The 19,563-nt window shown below is 44.4% G+C and overlaps 1 protein-coding gene across 1 annotated transcript in view; it reads left to right on the top strand.

The window, feature by feature from the left end:
- Nucleotides 1-10,611: 10,611 nt before the first annotated feature.
- The window catches only part of LOC136584872 (thiol S-methyltransferase TMT1A-like), a 14,992-nt gene continuing 6,040 nt past the window's right edge, over nucleotides 10,612-19,563 (top strand). The window contains exon 1 of the mRNA XM_066584346.1: nucleotides 10,612-11,158. Coding sequence (XP_066440443.1) covers nucleotides 10,661-11,158 — 498 coding nt within the window. The 5' untranslated portion in view covers nucleotides 10,612-10,660. The remainder of the gene's footprint in view (nucleotides 11,159-19,563) is intronic.

Here is a 19,563-nt window from a genome sequence, read left to right as displayed (position 1 = left end):
CATTTGAACATCTTGATATGGGCTTCTGGGAAAACAGCCAAGTACATGCGTCCTTGCGTCTGGTTCGGTATCTTCTCTGAATTTCTAGAACATCTTCTTGCAAAGCCTTGGGATATCTGATGTAAGGCGACATTTAAGTTTTTTCTCATTTGGAATTGAATAAAACTTGCATATAGGTATAAAAGTATAAAGAACATATGGCAATATATATATATACCCTCACAAACCCCCCTAAAAAACTTAATATGGAGATCAAGCATCAGACCTTGCACTCTTCCTCGGTCGTCTCTCCCTTGCGTCAGGGTTTCTCCACTGCCCGTAAGTCCCTACTCCTAAAAGGGAGGGATCCCTACCTCACCTCAGAAGGAGGCCATGGATTCCCTGGGCTTATTTCCGGGCATCCATACCCTCTATCTGTACAAGTTAACACCCCACAGGGTGTGCCCTCGCCGGAACCTAAGGTCTTCTGCACTTTCCCTAGGCAAATGGGAAGTCCACTGACAGTCCATCTTATGAGACTGAGGCAGACACAGTACTAGTCCATCTCTCCATTCTTCTGGTAACGTACCTGGCTGTCATTATCGGAACTGGCTCTTCATCTTTTTCAAACAGGGGAAATTTTGGTCACATTAAAGGGATAATACACAAACAGGAAATTACATACCCCATCTCTTTCTGCTAAAATCATATCCACGGCCACTCTATTTTGGAACGCCATGGATGCAGTGGGCCCTAATTGGTCAGCTAACCCTTGCGAAGCATCTCTGGTGTAGTTTACAAACCTCTGCTGATTGTAAAAGATATAATTCATCTAATCTACATTATTATTAACAGTGACAATAGCAAATAAGGACTCAAAACCTGCTTTAACCTGATCTCTAGAATTAAATTCATCTGGCACCCCCCTTGGCACTCCTATTGCATCTAGGTATACATGTGGATTAAAGTTACCACCTTGAACGTTAACGTCTCTCTTAGCACGATGCGGTGCTGGATTCTCACCCTCAGTGTAGTCTACATATTGCACATTTAATTGTATTAATTTGTTCTGAAACCTGAAACACGGGGCTAGTGTACAGTAGTCAAAGGTGTGTTAGAGGAATTGTACCACATTATAGCATGTAAAGGATATGCAGGATCATTAGTTTTTGCAGTGCGAAGTGTGGATCCAAGTGGGTTTTCCTTCGAGCTTGACTGCAGTTGGGTGAACAACATCTGGTAAGGACATTCAAACCGGGTTTCTCTCTCAAACTTTTTCACATAGACCCTGTCACCTGGTTTTAGATTGTGACACTCATCTGTAAGACCTGGGATAAAAGCAGAGACTACAGAATGCATTACTAACAATTCCTTGGAGAGGCTCATGACAAAATTAACAAGAAAATCATTCCCCAAACTCTGCTACTGTGGCATGTATCCTCCTGGAAAAAAGAAAAACTAATAGAAGACACTCAATTCAAGATTTTACCATTTTCTTCATTGCCTTTTGTATCTACTTTCCCACTACTCCGCGGATGGTAGGGTGTGTGAAAAGCCTGGAATATACCCAAAACAGACATGATGTGTTGCATTATTTCACCTGTGAAGTGTGTACCTTTGTTTGACTCAATCACTTCCGGTACCCCATATCTGCGGATTACCTCATTCATGAGCTTCTGTGCGATTACCTGCTTATTTACTTTGGTAACAGGGTAGGTCTCCAACCTAAAAAGAAATCAACAACAAGCACATATTCATGCTTCCCAACAAGTAGGAGCTGAGTGTAGCCAATTTGCAATCCCTGAAATGGGTAGAGTGGTCTAGGCAAGTGTGGTGTGGCAAATTTTACTTCTGCCCTGTTGCTTTACGGCAAAGATCATGCAAAATTGGACAAATGATGCAGCAGCTACAGAAAACCAAGGAGCCACCCGTCCTTGTTCAAGCATCGACATCATTACTGCTTTGAGAGGTGCGTCTTTTCGTGCGTCAGCTGGGCCATCATGGGGCACAGGGACTATGGTAAGCAAGTTCTGTTGACTGTTCACCATACGCCGTCCCTTTTTAGTCCATTTGTCTTTTTCTTCCTTGCTGGCTCGTAACTGTAAAGTCATTAGCATATCAAAGTTCAAGTTTAAATCAAAGTCCAAGATTTTTATCAAAGTCCAAGATTTTTATCAAAGTCCAATGTTTTTATCAAAGTCCAAGATTTTTATCAAAGTCCAAGTGTAGTCAAATTCTTCTTTTCTTCTGTCTTCCACGGCTTGAGGGCCGCTGCTTTTGCTGTGTGGCCTGTAATGGCGTTGCCTCTTGCTTCTCCGGTGTAGGAATTGGTGTGAGCTTTCCACCTTGTCAGGTAGAAGTAGGGTCTCCATGAGACTGCACCGCTGCAACATTTTTAATTGGCTGTCCTGCTGTGGTAAAAAACTGTCTGGCCTTCCATGTTGGGCCGTAATCATGAGCTATGCCAAATGCATACCGGGAGTCAGTGTAAATGTTTGCCGTCTTACCTGTGGCCACTCCACACGCCTCCGTGAGTGCTTTTAATTCCGCTTCTTGTACTGCGACATGTGGAGACATTCTGCTTTTTAGGACATCTTGTTGTGTAACCACCGTATATCCAGTGTGGAGTCGTCAATCACCCTGGGTACCATCTATAAAAAACAGCTCAAAATATGCATTATTAACAAGGGCTTTCAGTAACTTTTCAAAACTTAAATTTTCTTGTTGCATCACTGCTAGACAATCAGGCTGATATTCTATTTCAAAAAGATCAGAACCTTGTTGCAAAAAATTTACAAATTTAAAAATGGCTTGCAAAAAATTTAAAAATGGCTGATTTGCAATACCTAAAATGGCTGACTTGCAATACCTAGATCACCTATGCCTTCTCCTCCCCCCCTTTAAACCAGGGTACTCAATTGGAACAATAGTAGCCGGGTTTAAGTTATTACCATTGTAAAAAGATTTGATGGATGCAGATAAGGCCTGTAAAATGTTAGAATGTATAACAGAAACATGAGTTACATCGGGGCAGAATAATCTACAAAACATCTATTAATATTTGAAATGTGATATCCCTTTAAGTGAATTCATTATTAGTCTGGTCCTGCCTGCAATATCTTTATCAAATTTCAGACAGGAGAAAAACAAAACAAAACAAAAAAAACTAGCTGCTCAAAATCCTCACCCCCTCCCTCGTGCAAGAGGAGGGATGAAACATTATTACGTACTATTACATCATCTAGCTCCACCCCTTCGATATTGGCTCCGTGCGTCCGTCTTCCCAACTTAATTTCAGCTTAACCGTCCACACGTCCATATCTCAACCAAGCAAAGTCCAATGCATGGGGAGGGGACTTTTATCCCCAGTCAATATCCACATCACACATTCCACGCAGCCCAAACACGGGTCACTAACTCTCATCCATCCATGCTCTCAAGTCTGCTCCGTCGCCCCCCTTGAAGGTGTACCAGTACACACAGATGCACGGACAAAAAAAAGTTTGACAAACATACATACATCAGCTGAAAAACACCGAGGTGAGTGCTTATAAATGTTATAAAGTACATGATTCTATTGAGATGAGATTGTGAATGAACGCTATCTTTGACAAATTATGTGAAAAAGTTTGCTGAGTGACTGAAATATTCTATATTTCTTATCTACTGAAGCTATTATATGCTGTATTAAACACTGAAGTGTTTTAGAATCTTTGGGTATTTTTCAACCCCCCTTGTGACCCTGAGCTCAGAGTGAATCTGAAAGCCCCCACTTTTTTAAAATAAATCTCTTATCTCTCCGCGACTATGAAACACATACTGAATAAGTTTTAGCTTAAACTATTGAAAAAACATTTTGAAATCATAATTAACACATATGCTGGGAACTTGCAACATTCATTTTCAACCCCTGTATAAGTAAGAATATACATTAGAAATTACTATATTTCCCTGCCTACTAAGACAGTATAACTAATTAAATTCATTTCAATTCATTGCAAGCAAGCCAAGATATTAACCAAGGATGTTATTGTATTTTCTCTCTCGCTGTTATCTTCCTGACCTTGGAGACTAAACACAAGCTCACAGCTACACGTCAACAAAACTCTTCTCCCCTAAAAGCAATCTCAGTTAACTATTTGCACTTACAGTATATACATATATATATATACACACATATATCCACCTAGTATGGATTATACATATTATCTATTATCTATCTTGTATTATACACATTTTCTTTCTCTCTTTGCCAACAAATCACGTGCATTGTAACATTCTTTATCGACTTGCTTGCTCCTTCAGCACTTTTCTCCCCTACCTAACTGCCAATATAACCTTCAATAGACACTCTCCTGACGCCCTCTTGATCACTTACTGTACTTTTCAACATTTCACTTACGGACACTTTCTTAAACAAATAATGTGTACATACGTAACTTTCTTTGACTGTCTCTCTCTCTGCTTCTAGCAAACCTTGGTCTTCCAAGGCACCTCTTGGTCCTAAAGACCTCCTCCCAGACACCATTTTGTAATCTACCGTGCGGGTCGGTGTCACACATTTTCATTAGAGTTTTCTTACATTTTACAAATTCATCCGCACGGCGGCAGCCCTTGAGGGGCTCTGTCTTCTTTAATAAGATCTTACGCATATTACAACAACAATAATAATAATAACACGCTCCATAGAGTGAATCCTTCTGACCCGAATTGTCAGCCCCTTATATATGGCAATACAACCGAAGGCATCTTCTTCTTATGGAACCAGTCCCAAAGAGAACATCCCTCTCCTCAGCTAAACCATCAACAACTAAACTACACTAAAACGGAGGGTTCCTTAGTCAATGGGACCTGTCTTACAGAGTGCTTCCCTCTCCTCTAAACCATTAACGACTTAATAAACTCAAACGGAGGGTTCCTTCGTCTGTGAGACCAAATGAAAAGTAAGAAAAAAAAATTCTGCAGATACAACAAACAATCAAACAATCTCCACTATCGCTAAAACGCTACGGACTTCAACAACAAATAAACTACAGACTAGTTTCTGGGTGAGCCATTGGTGCGCATATCACGGTCAGTGGTCCATGACGGCAAACCCGGAGCCCACACGAGTTACCGTGTAGAACTCTTAACCCAACCCGTCCGGTCACAAACCACAGATAGTAAGTCCTGCTGCAAGACTCGCAGTGTAAAACACAACATAAATATATGTTTGTCTTACCTGGAGTTCTAGTGAGTTGATCAGGCTCGGTTTGCAGCAGGACGGTTTCTCAGTAGCGTGGATCCGGGTGAATTGCGCTGTAAGCTCCGATTTTACCGCCCCAGTTGGTTGCGCCATTTATGAGGGTTAAAATTTCTAAGTGCAACACCAATCAAGCCCACCCCAAATGTCCCGCTGTCGACGATAAGGAAGAAACACCACACACAGGAGTCTGGTCTAGCTCCTCACACGGGAGAAAAAAAACTGCGCACTTTATTACAGATTACATGAGATCTTATACATTCTGCCCCCTCCCCACTAGGGGGTGATGGGCTCATAACCATATATGGGAAGTCCGGATTTGCGGACTGAGACAGTGAAAATCATATAACAGTCATGTACATTTGAACATCTTGATATGGGCTTCTGGGAAAACAGCCAAGTACATGCGTCCTTGCGTCTGGTTCGGTATCTTCTCTGAATTTCTAGAACATCTTCTTGCAAAGCCTTGGGATATCTGATGTAAGGCGACATTTAAGTTTTTTCTCATTTGGAATTGAATAAAACTTGCATATAGGTATAAAAGTATAAAGAACATATGGCAATATATATATATACCCTCACACACTTAACAACAGACACGTGGACAAGCACAGGCGGGCAGGGCCACTATATCTCCCTCACGGCACATTGGGTGAATTTAGTGGAGGCTGGGACAGAGTCAGAGCCTGGGACCGCTCACGTCCTACCCACTAAACCACCCTCCTCCTCCTCCTACGCAACCTCTGTCTCGCAATCAAGATGTGTCAGCAGCAGCAGCACGTCGCCAGCAGTCGGTGTCACGCGGCGTGGCAGCACAGCGATGGGCAAGCGTCAGCAGGCCGTGCTGAAACTACTCAGCTTAGGAGAGAAGAGCCAAACGGCCCACGAACTGCTGCAGGGTCTGACAGAGCAGACCGACCGCTGGCTTGCGCCGCTGAGCCTCCAACCGGGCATGGTCGTGTGTGACAACGGCCGTAACCTGGTGGCGGCTCTGCAGCTCGGCAGCCTCACGCACGTGCCATGCCTGGCCCATGTCTTTAATTTGGTGGTTCAGCGCTTTCTGAAAAGCTACCCCCACTTGTCATACCTGCTCGGAAAGGTGCACCAGCTCTGCGCACATTTCCGCAAATCCCACACGCACGCTGCCACCCTGCGGACCCTGCAACATCGGTTTAATCTGCCAGTGCACCGACTACTGTGCGACGTGCCCACACAGTGGAACTCTACGCTCCACATGTTGGCCAGACTCTATGAGCAGCGTAGAGCTATAGTGGAATACCAACTCCAACTTGCGCGGCGCAGTGGGAGTCAGCCTCCTCAATTATTTACAGAAGAGTGGGCCTGGTTGGCAGCCATCTGCCAGGTCCTTGGAAAATTTGAGGAGTCTACCCAGATGGTGAGCGGGGATGCTGCAATCATTAGTGTCACCATTCCTCTGCTATGCCTCTTGAGAAGTTCCCTGCAAAGCATAAAGGCAGACGCTTTGGAATCAGAAACGGAGGCGGGGGAAGACAGTATGTCGCTGGATAGTCAGAGCAACCTCATGTCTATATCTCAGCGCGTTGAGGAGGAGGGGGAGGAGCATGAGGAGGAGGGGGAAGAGACAGCTTGGCCCACTGCTGAGGGGACAGATGCTGCTTGCCTGTCATCCTTTCAGCGTGTATGGCCAGAGGAGGAGGAGGAGGAGGGGGAGGAGCATGAGGAGGAGGGGGAAGAGACAGCTTGGCCCACTGCTGAGGGTACAGATGCAGCTTGCCTGTCATCCTTTCAGCGTGTATGACCAGAGGAGGAGGAGGAGGAGGAGGAGGAGGAGGATCCTGAAAGTGATCTTCCGAGTGAGGACAGCCATGTGTTGCGTACAGGTACCCTGGCACACATGGCTGACTTCATGTTAGGATGCCTTTCTCGTGACCCTCGCGTTACACGCATTCTGGCCACTACGGATTACTGGGTGTACACACTGCTCGATCCACGGTATAAGGAGAGCCTTTGCACTCTCATTCCCGAAGAGGAAAGGGGTTCGAGAATGATGCTATACCACAGGGCGCTGGTGGACAAACTGATGGTAAACTTCCCATCCGACAGCGCTAGTGGCCGAAGGCGCATTTCCGCGGCCCAGGTAGCAGGGGAGGCGCAGAGATCAGGCAGCATGTACAGCGCAGGCAGGGGAACACTCTCTAAGGCCTTTGACAGCTTTATGGCTCCCCAGCAAGACTGTGTCACCGGTCTCCAGTCAAGGCTGAGTTGGCGGGAGCACTGTAAAAGGATGGTGAGGGAGTACGTAGCCGATTGCAGCACCGTCCTCGGTGACGCCTCTGCCCCCTACAACTACTGGGTGTTGAAGCTGGACATGTGGCCTGAACTCGCGCTGTATGCCCTGGAGGTGCTTGCTTGTCCTGCGGCTAGCGTCTTGTTAGCGTGGCTGGGGGAATCATCACGGATAAGCGTACCCACCTGTCAACCGACAGTGCCGACAGGCTTACACTCATCAAGATGAACAAAGCCTGGATTTCCCCAGACTTCTCTTCTCCACCAGCGGACAGCAGCGATACCTAAGCAATACGTAGGCTGCACCCGCGGATGGAAGCATCGTTCTCTATCACCATCCAAAACGGGGACCTTTTTGCTTCATCAATCTGTGTATAATATTCATCCTCCTCCTCCTGCTCCTCCTCCTGAAACCTCACATAATCACGCCGAACGTGCAATTTTTCTTAGGCCCACAAGGCTCAGTCATATAATTTTTCTAAACAATTTTTATACGTTTCAATGCTCATTAAAGCGTTGAAACTTTCACCTCAACCAATTTTTATTTTAACTGGGCTGCCTCCAGGCCTAGTTACCAATTAAGCCACATTAACCAAAGCCATTAATGGGTTTCACTTGCCCTCTCGGTTGGGCATGGGCAATTTTTCTCAGGTACATTAGTACTGTTGGTACACCAATTTTTGTGGGCCCTCGCCTACAGTGTAATCCAATAAATTTTTGGCCCACCTGCATTACAGCTGACATAACATCAGCTGTGATGGGCAATGCAATGGGATATATTTATGTACCGCCGGTGGGTTCCAGGGAGCCACCCATGCTGTCGGTCCACAGGGAGTTGTAAATGCATCTGTTTCCACTTCTAAAGAACCCCAGTCTGACTGGGGCATGCAGTGTGGGCCGAAGCCCACCTGCATTAAACATGACAATACTACCTCAGCTGTGATGGGCAATGCAATGGGATATATTTATGTACCGCCGGTGGGTTCCAGGGAGCCACCCATGCTGTGGGTCCACAGGGAGTTGTAAATGCATCTGTTTCCACTTCTAAAGAACCCCAGTCTGACTGGGGCATGCAGTGTGGGCCGAAGCCCACCTGCATTAAACATGACAATACTACCTCAGCTGTGATGGGCAATGCAATGGGATATTTTTATGTACCGCCGGTGGGTTCCAGGGAGCCACCCATGCTGTGGGTCCACAGGGAGTTGTAAATGCATCTGTTTCCACTTCTAAAGAACCCCAGTCTGACTGGGGTATGCAGTGTGGGCCGAAGCCCACCTGCATTAAACATGACATTACTACCTCAGCTGTGATGGGCAATGCAATGGGATATTGTTATGTACCGCCGGTGGCTTCCTGGCACCCACCCATGCTGTGGGTCCACAGGGAGTTGTAAATGCATCTGTTTCCACTTCTAAAGAACCCCAGTCTGACTGGGGCATGCAGTGTGGGCCGAAGCCCACCTGCATTAAACATGACATTATTACATCAGCTGTGATGGGCACTGCAATGGGATATATTTATGTACCGCCGGTGGGTTCCAGGGAGCCACCCATGCTGTGGGTGCACACGGAATTCCCATTGCGGAGTTGTACCTGCCTGTGACTATATATAAAAAACGTGGTCTGACTGGGGCATGCAGACACCTTGACAGAATGAATAGTGTGTGGCACATAGGTTCCCCATTGCTATGCCCACGTGTGCAGCTCCAGATGGAGGTTGCACAGGATTGGATTTCTCATTGCTTCTGTACAGCATTGTGGGCTATCGCCCCGCCCCTTTTAAAGAGGGTCGCTGCCTAGCCGTGCCAACCCTCTGCAGTGTATGCCTGCTTTTCCTGTGGCAGACGCACTTATAAATAGACATGAGGGTGGCGTGGCATGAGGGCAGCTGAAGGCTGGGCAGGGACAGTTTGGTGTGCGCTGTGGACACTGGGTCGTGGGGGGGGTTGGCAGCATGTAACCCAGGAGAAGTGGCAGCGGAGCGTCATGCAGGCAGTGATTGTGCTTTGTTGGAGGTAGTGTGGTGCTTAGCTAAGGTATGCATTGCTAATGAGGGCTTTTCAGATGTAAAAGTTGTTGGGAGGGGGGGGGCACTCTTGCTGCTATTGTGGCTTAATAGTGGGACCTGGGAACTTGAGATGCAGCCCAACATGTAGCCCCTCGCCTGCCCTATCCGTTGCTGTGTCGTTCCCATCACTTTCTTGAATTGCCCCGATTTTCACAAATGAAAACCTTAGCGAGCATCGGCGATATACAAAAGTGCTCGAGTCGCCCATTGACTTCAATGGGGTTCGTTACTCGAAACGAGCCCTCGAGCATCGCGAAAAATTCGTCTCGAGTAACGAGCACCCGAGCATTTTGGTGCTCGCTCATCTCTACTAAACAACCATTTCTTTACAGAACAGGTTATGGTTGTGGAGATCCCTAGAGGCTGTCCTACACTGTCTGTCTACAGCTTTCTAAACTTTCTTCTAATGACTTCTAGCAAATGCGTACAGCAATTGTGTATGAACTGTGTTCGGAACGCACTCATAAACAAAAATAGGGCTCTTATGCGCATCTTATGTGATAAGATAAAACATTTTTTTACATGCGGAACATGTGCATTAAATATATGTAGGTGTTAGTGTTATAATGAAAAGCAATGTACATTCAAGGCCACCGATTACCGTGTATTACATGCGCATACATTGTGCGTGTAATACGCAATGAAAATACACTCGTGTGTGCTTGGCCTTATCCTGACAAAAATGATCATTTGTCAGCAGCACATTCCATCTTGTAAAGAGGCATCTGTCGGTCGTTTGCAATAAAGCAGCATGAAAGAAAGGAAGACAAGTGATCACTGGCATGGAAAATACATGTGACTATTGTAGCATAACTATATTGTTAACCAATGCTCATTATAGACAAGTCATCTGCTTGCATATCAGCACTTTTACTCTTTGAACCTTTGCATCATCAATTAGCTGCTAAACTATTTCCTGGAAAGTTCTTCTCAGTGACACAATACTGATGACTGTAGGGCAGGTTCTTGCTCCTTGGCCTAGTAGCTGTAGCAGCAGGAGGAGGAGGAGGAGGCAGGCAGCTCCTTCACCAGTCACACCCTCGGCGCACGTCACATACAAGCAGGGGAAGCTGCTTGCATTACTTGCCACAGTGACTAAACATGGCTCTGCACATACTATTCTTCCAGATATGTGTTGGGATTATTGCACTTCCAATACACATTCTTGCAGTGGTGGGTCTATGGGATCCTATAGCTAAGAAGGCACTGCCTTACCTTCTGGATAAAATCACCAAGAAGTTCAACAAATACATGAGAGAGCACAAGAAGGAACTATTCGGCAACATGAGTGACTTTAAAGGTCCCTCTGGAGAGCTCAAGGTGCTCGAGCTTGGCTGTGGTACAGGGGCGAACTTCCAGTTCTATCCTTCAGGATGCAAAGTGACATGTGTGGACCCTAACCCTAACTTCAAGACGTATTTAAGGAAGAGCCTGGCTGAGAACGATCATGTCAATTTCCAGAGTTTCCTCATCGCCCCGGGCGAGAATATGCCACAGGTTGCCAGCGGTTCCATGGATGTGGTGGTCTGTACATTGGTACTTTGCTCTGTGGAGAATATCGATGGCATCATGGCAGAAATACACAGGGTGCTGAGGCCTGTGAGTTTATACTTTGCATTACCACCGAGTATATGATGTTTGATGGTACACAGGTAGTAGGGTGACTACACATCGCACATCGGCGTGGGGCCTATTATAACTGTATAACGAACAATATTTACATTTCGTAGCTTTATGCATCAAGAAAATCAGGTAACAAGTAATATGGCAGCAGTATACTATCAGTAGTTGCACCCAGCTCTTGTGACTGGCATATGTGGAAATAGGCGGTATACAACTATATAACTAAACATATTTGCCATTTTGGGGTCTGGGAAAGCTGGGTGACAACCCCCTGAGAGGGTTAGGGTGGTTTGACACCTGCGTAGAGGGTGCCGGGTTCCTGCTCCGTTTGGGGAATCCCCTTGGTGAGTGGGTTTGTCTTAGGACGGAACAGAACAGCGCCAAAAGGACGTCATTGACTATAATGGAGTCAATTCACTTTCCGGTCAGCTGGCCACATTTTTCCATTATTTTGTACCAGATCTGTAACAGATATTCCAACGCAGATGTGAAACTGGCCGTAGGTCAATAAATAGCGACACTTTCCTAGATATATAAAGCATTGCCATTTAGCATGTGTCCACATCAAGTTTTTAGTAAAGGAGCGGTTAAGAAACAATGTCAAACATGAAAAAAACAAAAAGAAGCATTGGCATTTTTTAAGACAATGGAAATCGCCTTGCTATTTCATTCAAAATATGGTAGAATGGAGAATCAGCGTGTGTTTTCTTCCAGCAGTATTCACACAAGTGGCCAGGTAACTGGCATTTTTCTGAGTATTTCGTTTTTTACGTGGCCCTAATGGGATTCGATACGCTGGGTGTGGGAACCTGTCAACGGGTCGACAAAATTTTCAGAATGATTCACCCTTTGCTGAGTGTAATTAAAACCCAGGCCACATGGATATGTTCCTATAAGCTTTCCACTGCTCTGAAATTATCGTAGTACCAGATGCTACATTCAAACTGATCGGAAAACAGTCTTTGTTGCCCCTAGTAACCAATCGTAGCTGAGCTCTCATTTTACCACAGGAACTTCAATAATAAAAACTGTGCTGCGATTGGTTACTTGAACGGTTCCGTTGCTAGGGGCAACAAGGACAGTTTTGATAAGTAACAGCTGATCTCTCATTTTACCACAGACACATGTGGACACATGCTGTAGTAGTAACACCAGATTTTTAACATTTAGGCCTCATGCCCATGGCCAGGTTGAATTCCGACTGTGAAATCTCGCAGTGGAATCAGACCTGGTGCCCCCCAGAGACCCATACTCACCTGTCCAGATTCCGCACACGACTGTCTTGGCCTGTGAGCAGGTGCGCATGCGCAGTGCTGCGCATGACGTGCTGGCGCTGGGCTATGACGCTGGGCTATGACGCGGATTCTCACGATATTATTCTCACACATGCATACTTGCTGTGTACTCCCGCGCGAAAACAACATGCATAATACACACACACGCTCGTGTGAGTGAGGCCTTAAAGAGCTATTCTGGGCTTTTACTATTGATGACTTTTCCTCAGGAAAAGTCACCAATAGTTGATCGGTGGGTGTAAGCCAAGTTGCATCTTCCGATCTGCTGATCCTTTGACTTGCTGGCAGTACATTGGGGCCAGGCATTGTCATCGGTGTTCACGGCTGGAAGTGTAATAACCGGCTTCACTCCCATTGAAGTTAATGGGAGTGCTGCCTCGAATTACACAGCTTCTCATTTCGGTCGGACTGGATGTGTAACAGGAGGCATCGCTCCCATTGATTTCAATGTGAGTGAAGTAATCTAATACACTTCCAGCCCTGACCACCGATGACAATGTCCAGCCCCGATGCACTGCCAAGGATCAGCTGATAGTCAGCGATCCCGAACAGTCGATCAACTATTGATAACTAATCCTGAAGATATTGTAAAAGCCCAGAATAGCCCTTTAAGGACACATATTTAAGGATATTGGTGGCGTAACATTCACAGCATTTTACGGTACAAGCAATGTGGGTAAGATCCATACGCTACAACGAAAAAAAAGATCTGCAGCGAAAACTGACCTGTGCTGCAAATGGAGTAAAATCTGCTGCAAACCCTCAACAAAATCTACGGCTAATGGCGCTCCATTTAGAGTCGATCTTGCTGCTGTGCGAATTTTGAGGATTTTCTGCCAATGTTAACAAACCTTTACAGGATTTATGACTATTAGAATCAGGTTTTTTTACCTATTGACCTGATTATTGAACTACTGTCCGTTTTATTGCATAGAATAGTGCAGCATCCTACAACATTCTGCCACACTTAAAAAAAAACCCCAAAAAACGAAGTCCGGTCTCACACGACTGGATTTGAATTGTGGATTCCGTGATCGGCATCTGCGCGGACTTTCCGTGGTAAAATGCAGGCATTGAAAGGCATGTGCGTTCAATTTTTCCTTCATACTCGTGAATAGGAATTGCTTATTATGCGAGCAGAAGAAAAAGTTCAGAGGATTCCGACGGATGGCCTCCATTGATATCAATAGAGGTGTCCTATATGGAGCCCATGTGCAATTACAATAGTCTATAGGCTGTGGGTGCCTGCATCATCGCTAAGCGACCACACAGGAAATACAAAAAAAAAACCCTGTACTGCATGTGACCACCTGGGAGCCTCTGCAGTCATCCACTATACAGGTAAGTGCCATACGCAGGGTCACCGGCCGGGCTTATACCTGGAATCTGCTGCGAGCCTACCGCATGAGGAATCCAACCTGGTTGTGTGAGCCCGGCCTAATACATCTGAACAGACCCTTATATTAAGGCCATTGTTATAGTTTAAATAGAAAGTAATTTTAATTCCAGATGAATTCTTCAAACCCACATAGAAACTAAAAAAACAGCTTTATTATGACTAAGCTTTCCTTCAAACACTTTTTGGGCTTTTTAATCCAAGAAAATACATGTAAAAGAGTCAGCTATTAAATGGCATATATATTTTTTTATAATCTTTTTTTAGGTGATTTTTTTTTTAATTCACACATTTTTAACATTTGGTTTTTCTTGCGTTTTTCATGGCCTATAGAAAAACCAATGCAATAAAATCGCATAAAAACCACACCAAACCTACAGCCTGCTGGGATTGCAAAAAGTATGCCACTAACCTATAAAACACAAGACAAGTTTGGAAAAGAAAAAAACACCCCGAAAAACGCACCATTTGTAGTGTTTTTCCTAATTCCTATTGGTCGACAGGTCAATAGGGACCTGCTGCAGCGTTTTCTCAGGCAAAACATGTGAAAATGTGTGCTTGAGACCCCCCTAATGAAGTGTAAAATATTTGGTTCACGATTTCCTGGACTGTTCTCTAGTTTGAGATATCATGCAATGCTTTCCTTGATTTAAAAATGATGCAAAAAGAGTAAAGTTCTGTGCACACTAGTATCATGTCTTCTGCTTATAACAGAGCCTTGACCGCAGTTATGGATTCATCTTCCAATGGTCCCAAATAGACACTAATGGATTCCATTGACCTTGATGGGATCTGTTGGCCTTCAGATATATATCGTGGCTAGAAATGCTCTTCAGACTGCTATTCTTGCCATCAAAACTACTGGAAAACTTGATGGAAGCCCAAAGGGTAGAGAACAAGGCCTAAATGAAACGTCCTTTAAGTAAAGCTTGCCATACAGTTAAGATGGTCATCGGGCAGGTGTGCATCTGTTCTCAATAACGAAAGGGGAATAAGGCACGTTAGATACCTCGTATGTGTCTTATTTAATTGAGAACAAAGATCAGGCATGTTGAAATCCAATAGGCCCCATCCTTCTTTCTCCAGAAATCTGCGATTGAGGGAGAGTCAGGACAGCCTCATACACATTAGATGGTGGACCATTCCTACCAAAGTTGTCAGTTTTCATCAATATTTATCTAATTTGTGTGGCCACTTAAAACACTGTTTTGTTTACATGGGTGTTTTTTTTAACCCCTTAATGACAAGACTGTTTTGGTCCTATATTACTAGATATATTTTAGTGATATTACGCACATGGTAGTTTCAATGGCTCTATTTTTTTTCTTGGCCTACCAAAATAATTTTTTTTGCATTTTTTTCATGGCATATAGGGTTGCTTTTTAATACCTTTTTCACAGAGTTGGGCCTCATGCACACGGGCAGATTTGCATTGTGGAGTCCGCGACGGGCGTCTGTCTCCGGACAGACAGCAAATACTGCCCCATGGCATGCAATGGAAAACGCAATTTCATCTCCACGAGCGGAAATCAATTGCGATTTTCTACCCGCGGAGAAGAAATCACAACATGCTGCGATTCTGTGCAGGCTATGCACAGACGGCTTCCATTGAAGTCAATGGAAGCCATCCATCTAGCGGCACTTTCGCAGTTAGCACTGCAGAAGTATCGCTGATCCGCATCATTGGCTAGCGCCCGCGGGTACTGCGCATGCGTGGTGGAGTGCCGGCTGGCACATCCGCAGCGCAGAAAGAAGCCGCCAGACAGGTAAGCTGGGGTTGATGGCTGGGCACTGGTATGAACTCCGCTGCGGGAACTCCGCTGCGGGAATCCCGCATGCAGGGTTTGACCCATCCCTGTGCAGGAGGCCTTAGGAGTTATGTGTACAAAAAGTTGAAAAAAATAGTACTTTATTTTTAAATCTAGTAAATTTACACTTATTAACACGACTGTGTGCGTGAAACACTGTGTGGGTTATGCAGTGTTTTACTAGTCTGTGTGAGCCAGCAGAGATCATGCATGGCAGCGAGTGCACTGTGCATGACCGCGTATCTAACGCACGCAGTCATGCGCAATGTAACTGACTTTATTTTTTTTTAATTCCCTGCTTTGTTTCATAGTGGGGTTGCATATGTACCTTCACCCACACGCATAGAAAAGAATAGGATTTACGCTGCGTGGTACGCGGTGAAATAGAGCATGCTGCAATCTATTTTGCTCGCGTATCTATTTACAGTGTTTACACGCTCATGTGAATGGATCAATGAAAATCCATGTACTTTCATTAACTCCATTCACCACGTGTCACGGGGCCGTGCATCACGCGCAAAGTATGTGCCGAAATCATGGTTGTGTGAATGAGTCCTCAAATAAAATATAGGAAAGTTTCCCTATTGTTTTGGTCATTTTGATATATAACTTGCATAGTCTGAGATTACAGGGCGGTTATGGTGATGGTTTTGGGTTGGTGTGGCAGTATTTTTTTTAAGGAGCTACAGGGAAAAACATTGCTTTATTGTGACATTAGTCAATTCTAGAGCTGAACTGGGTCTGCTAAACCCAGCGCCAACGATCACTTGATCGCCAAGTCCAACAGAGGGGATGGCACTGCTGCATCCTCTATTCACTACATAGCACTCATTGAGGGACATTTATGAAATTGTCTAAAACAAAAAAAGACTTTTTTCTTATAGTAACCAATGACAGTGCAGCTTTCATCTCATATTCTGATCTTGAAAAATGAAAGTTATGCTGTGATTGGTTGCTATGGGCAACAAAGACAGTTTTTCTTTTAGACAGCTTTATAAATCTGCCCCATTGAGCGCTATGTAGGCTGCAAAATAGAAGTCAGAAGTGTAAGCGGCTTCTGTCTTCTCTTTGGGGTCCTCAGCTGTCTCTAACAGCCTGGCACCCGACCTGCCCAATTAGATTGCAGGAGTACCAGCTTTATATTCGTGCCGTACACTTACAATGGTGTGGCAATACACAATTATTTCTATCAATATTATTTACTATCAGCATATTGGACATATCTTGGAAGATTCTTCCTGTCTTTGGCCAACTTTACACAAGTCTTTTCATAGTTCCAAGATTGGCCGCTCCTCAGCCTGTAAATCTGCTCAGTGCCTTTTAACCGAGATTTACCAGAACAACATGTCATTTTACATTTTCCTTGATCTGTGACAAATGTGAGAAGCTACATAAAAGCTAACACCATGGGTAGTCATAGGGTCAATGACCTAGGGAACTATATGTCCCTCTACCCATAAAGTGTCACCATACCCTTTATACTGTTCTCAAATCAAAATTCATTAATGTACAATTAGTATAATGCTGGGCTTACGGATGCATTTTATTTCTTATCACCTTTTTTGGGGCGTTTTAGGGACATTCTTAAAGGGGTTGCCTTGCTAATTAAGACTTAAAAAAACTGTAAGGGACTATATCACCAACATGTTTTTGTTAATTGAAAACAGATAGAAAAACATAATACATTTTTCTAATTGTTTTTTTTACTTCTCGTGTAATTTTTTTAATTCTGTACATGACTATGGGGGCAGCCATCTTTCCTTAGCTGCATTTAACAGCATTTAGAGATGTGCTTTACCACAGCTTCATGAGCCATTCGCACAATGGTCATGAGGGTATCCATCGACGTGTATGGAGACTGTTCTAGTCATGTTCTGTGATCTGTGCAGAGGTCATTTTACAGGGAGGGGGAGAAGATAGTCACAGCTGATCACCTATTTTGAATGGTGGATCCAGGTATTTGTACCCCGAGCATCGTGCTAACAGCGATACAACTCTCGCATTGATTTTAATGGGGTTACTCAGACCTGTGCCCATTTGCAGTGTTTCTAACGCCATGATTTTCAAGAGCTGTTTGTTCTATTTTGCGGTTTCGCTTTTCTTAAATACACTTCCTCACCCATCACAATGATGGGGTGCACTGGGATGAAGAGCGCTGTCAAATGCTGTACCATGTGTTCAAAAACGCCGCTCAAAATTGAGGTAAAAATGCCATGATTTGGAGCTGCGTTTTCTTAATGCATGTGTAAGAGTGACCTTAGGGTGTGTTCATGTTTTTTGTTGTACTTTTGAACCACAGTTAAGAAAAACACATTAAAAAACTGCATGCAGTATTCAAACGTACATTTTTAAGAAATTGCATACACTAATAAAAACTGCATGTGTTTTTGATGCATTTTTTTAATTGTGTGTAAAGTGTGCAATTATATACAGTATAGCTGTATAACTGGATATAATAACTTATAACTTATACCAGCCGTACATTGATAGACATGAGATAGATAGACAGATAGATATGAAATAGAGAGATAGATAGAGATCAGATAGATAGATAGAGACATAGATAGATATGATAGATAGATAGATTGATAGGAGAAAGACAGATAGATATGAGATAGATAGGTAGATAGATAGATAGATTGATAGGAAAAAGACAGATAGATAGATTGATAGGAGAAAGACAGACAGATAGATAGATAGATAGATAGATGATAGATATGAAATAGATACGGTAAATAGATATCAGATAGATAGATATCAGATAGATAGATAGATAAATAGATATGATATTGATATATATGAGATAGACATAGGTAGATATGAGATAGATAGATACATATAAGATAGATAGATAATGACAGACAGACGCTGTACACTGTGTCAGCAGGAGTGGCAGAATGATGACATCATCATCTTGCTCTGCTCCGTACCGTATGTCTGCCTGCCTTTCTGCCTCCCTCCTCCTGTGCTTCGGCTTCCTATCCATCTCACACTGTCGGCCACACGGCAGCAATCACACGGCCGGCAGTGCGACCAGCTGATTATACACTGTATGTTCATTTGTATATGGTGGAGGGCAGCTTCTGGGCCCCATCAGCACAGAGGCATGGTCGCCATTGCAACCCCAGCCGGTACGCAAGTGCTTGATTGTCTGGCCAACAGCACAAGTTTCACTGACATTCTAGCTTCGCTGGATATTGTTCCCCTATCTCTCAATCAGTGCAGGCTGTTCATTCCCCTCCTTCTTGCTCTCACTGTATTACTGCCAAGAGAATGTGTGAATGTAAGTGAAACTTGTGCTGCTGACCGGACATTCATGGTAAGGCGAGTCAACTGTGGAACAGAAGATGGGGCCAGTCAGCCCACGATCCCTCTGTCCAACGGGCCCCATAGCAATTGCATGGCCTACATTGGCAGCAGGCCATTGTAGAGGCCCCCGGTGTGTGCAACTGTATGCCACATAATGTCATAAATCTTCTAATGTAGAAAAATTACCTTTTAGGGCGAAGCTTTTATATTGAGTTATGTAGTTGACTATGTTTTTCAATACAGTAAAAAATAAACAACAATATACATTAGGCCGAATGCACAGGGATGGGTCAGATTCCGCATGCGGTAAGCAACTCTGTGTCCGGCCGGTGACCCCTGCGTACCTGTCAACTGTCTTCATATCTGTGCTGCGGATCTGGTGGCTGGCATGCTGGCACACATGCGCAGTACAGATTATGGTGCGTCGTTGCTAGCCGATGACACAGATTTTGTGGCTCGTCCGTGGATGAGCTGCAGATGGGACAGCGAGCGGAAAATCGCAATTGATTTCAGCTCGTGGACATGGAAAAGTGATTTTCACCAGCATGTTATGGGTGGTATTTGCTGCGGAAT

Source organism: Eleutherodactylus coqui, chromosome 1, assembly GCF_035609145.1.
Source record: "Eleutherodactylus coqui strain aEleCoq1 chromosome 1, aEleCoq1.hap1, whole genome shotgun sequence".
Classification (NCBI taxonomy): domain Eukaryota; kingdom Metazoa; phylum Chordata; class Amphibia; order Anura; family Eleutherodactylidae; genus Eleutherodactylus; species Eleutherodactylus coqui.
The sequence above is the reverse complement of the archived record's forward strand: the minus strand, read 5'-3'. Positions and strand labels throughout refer to the sequence as shown.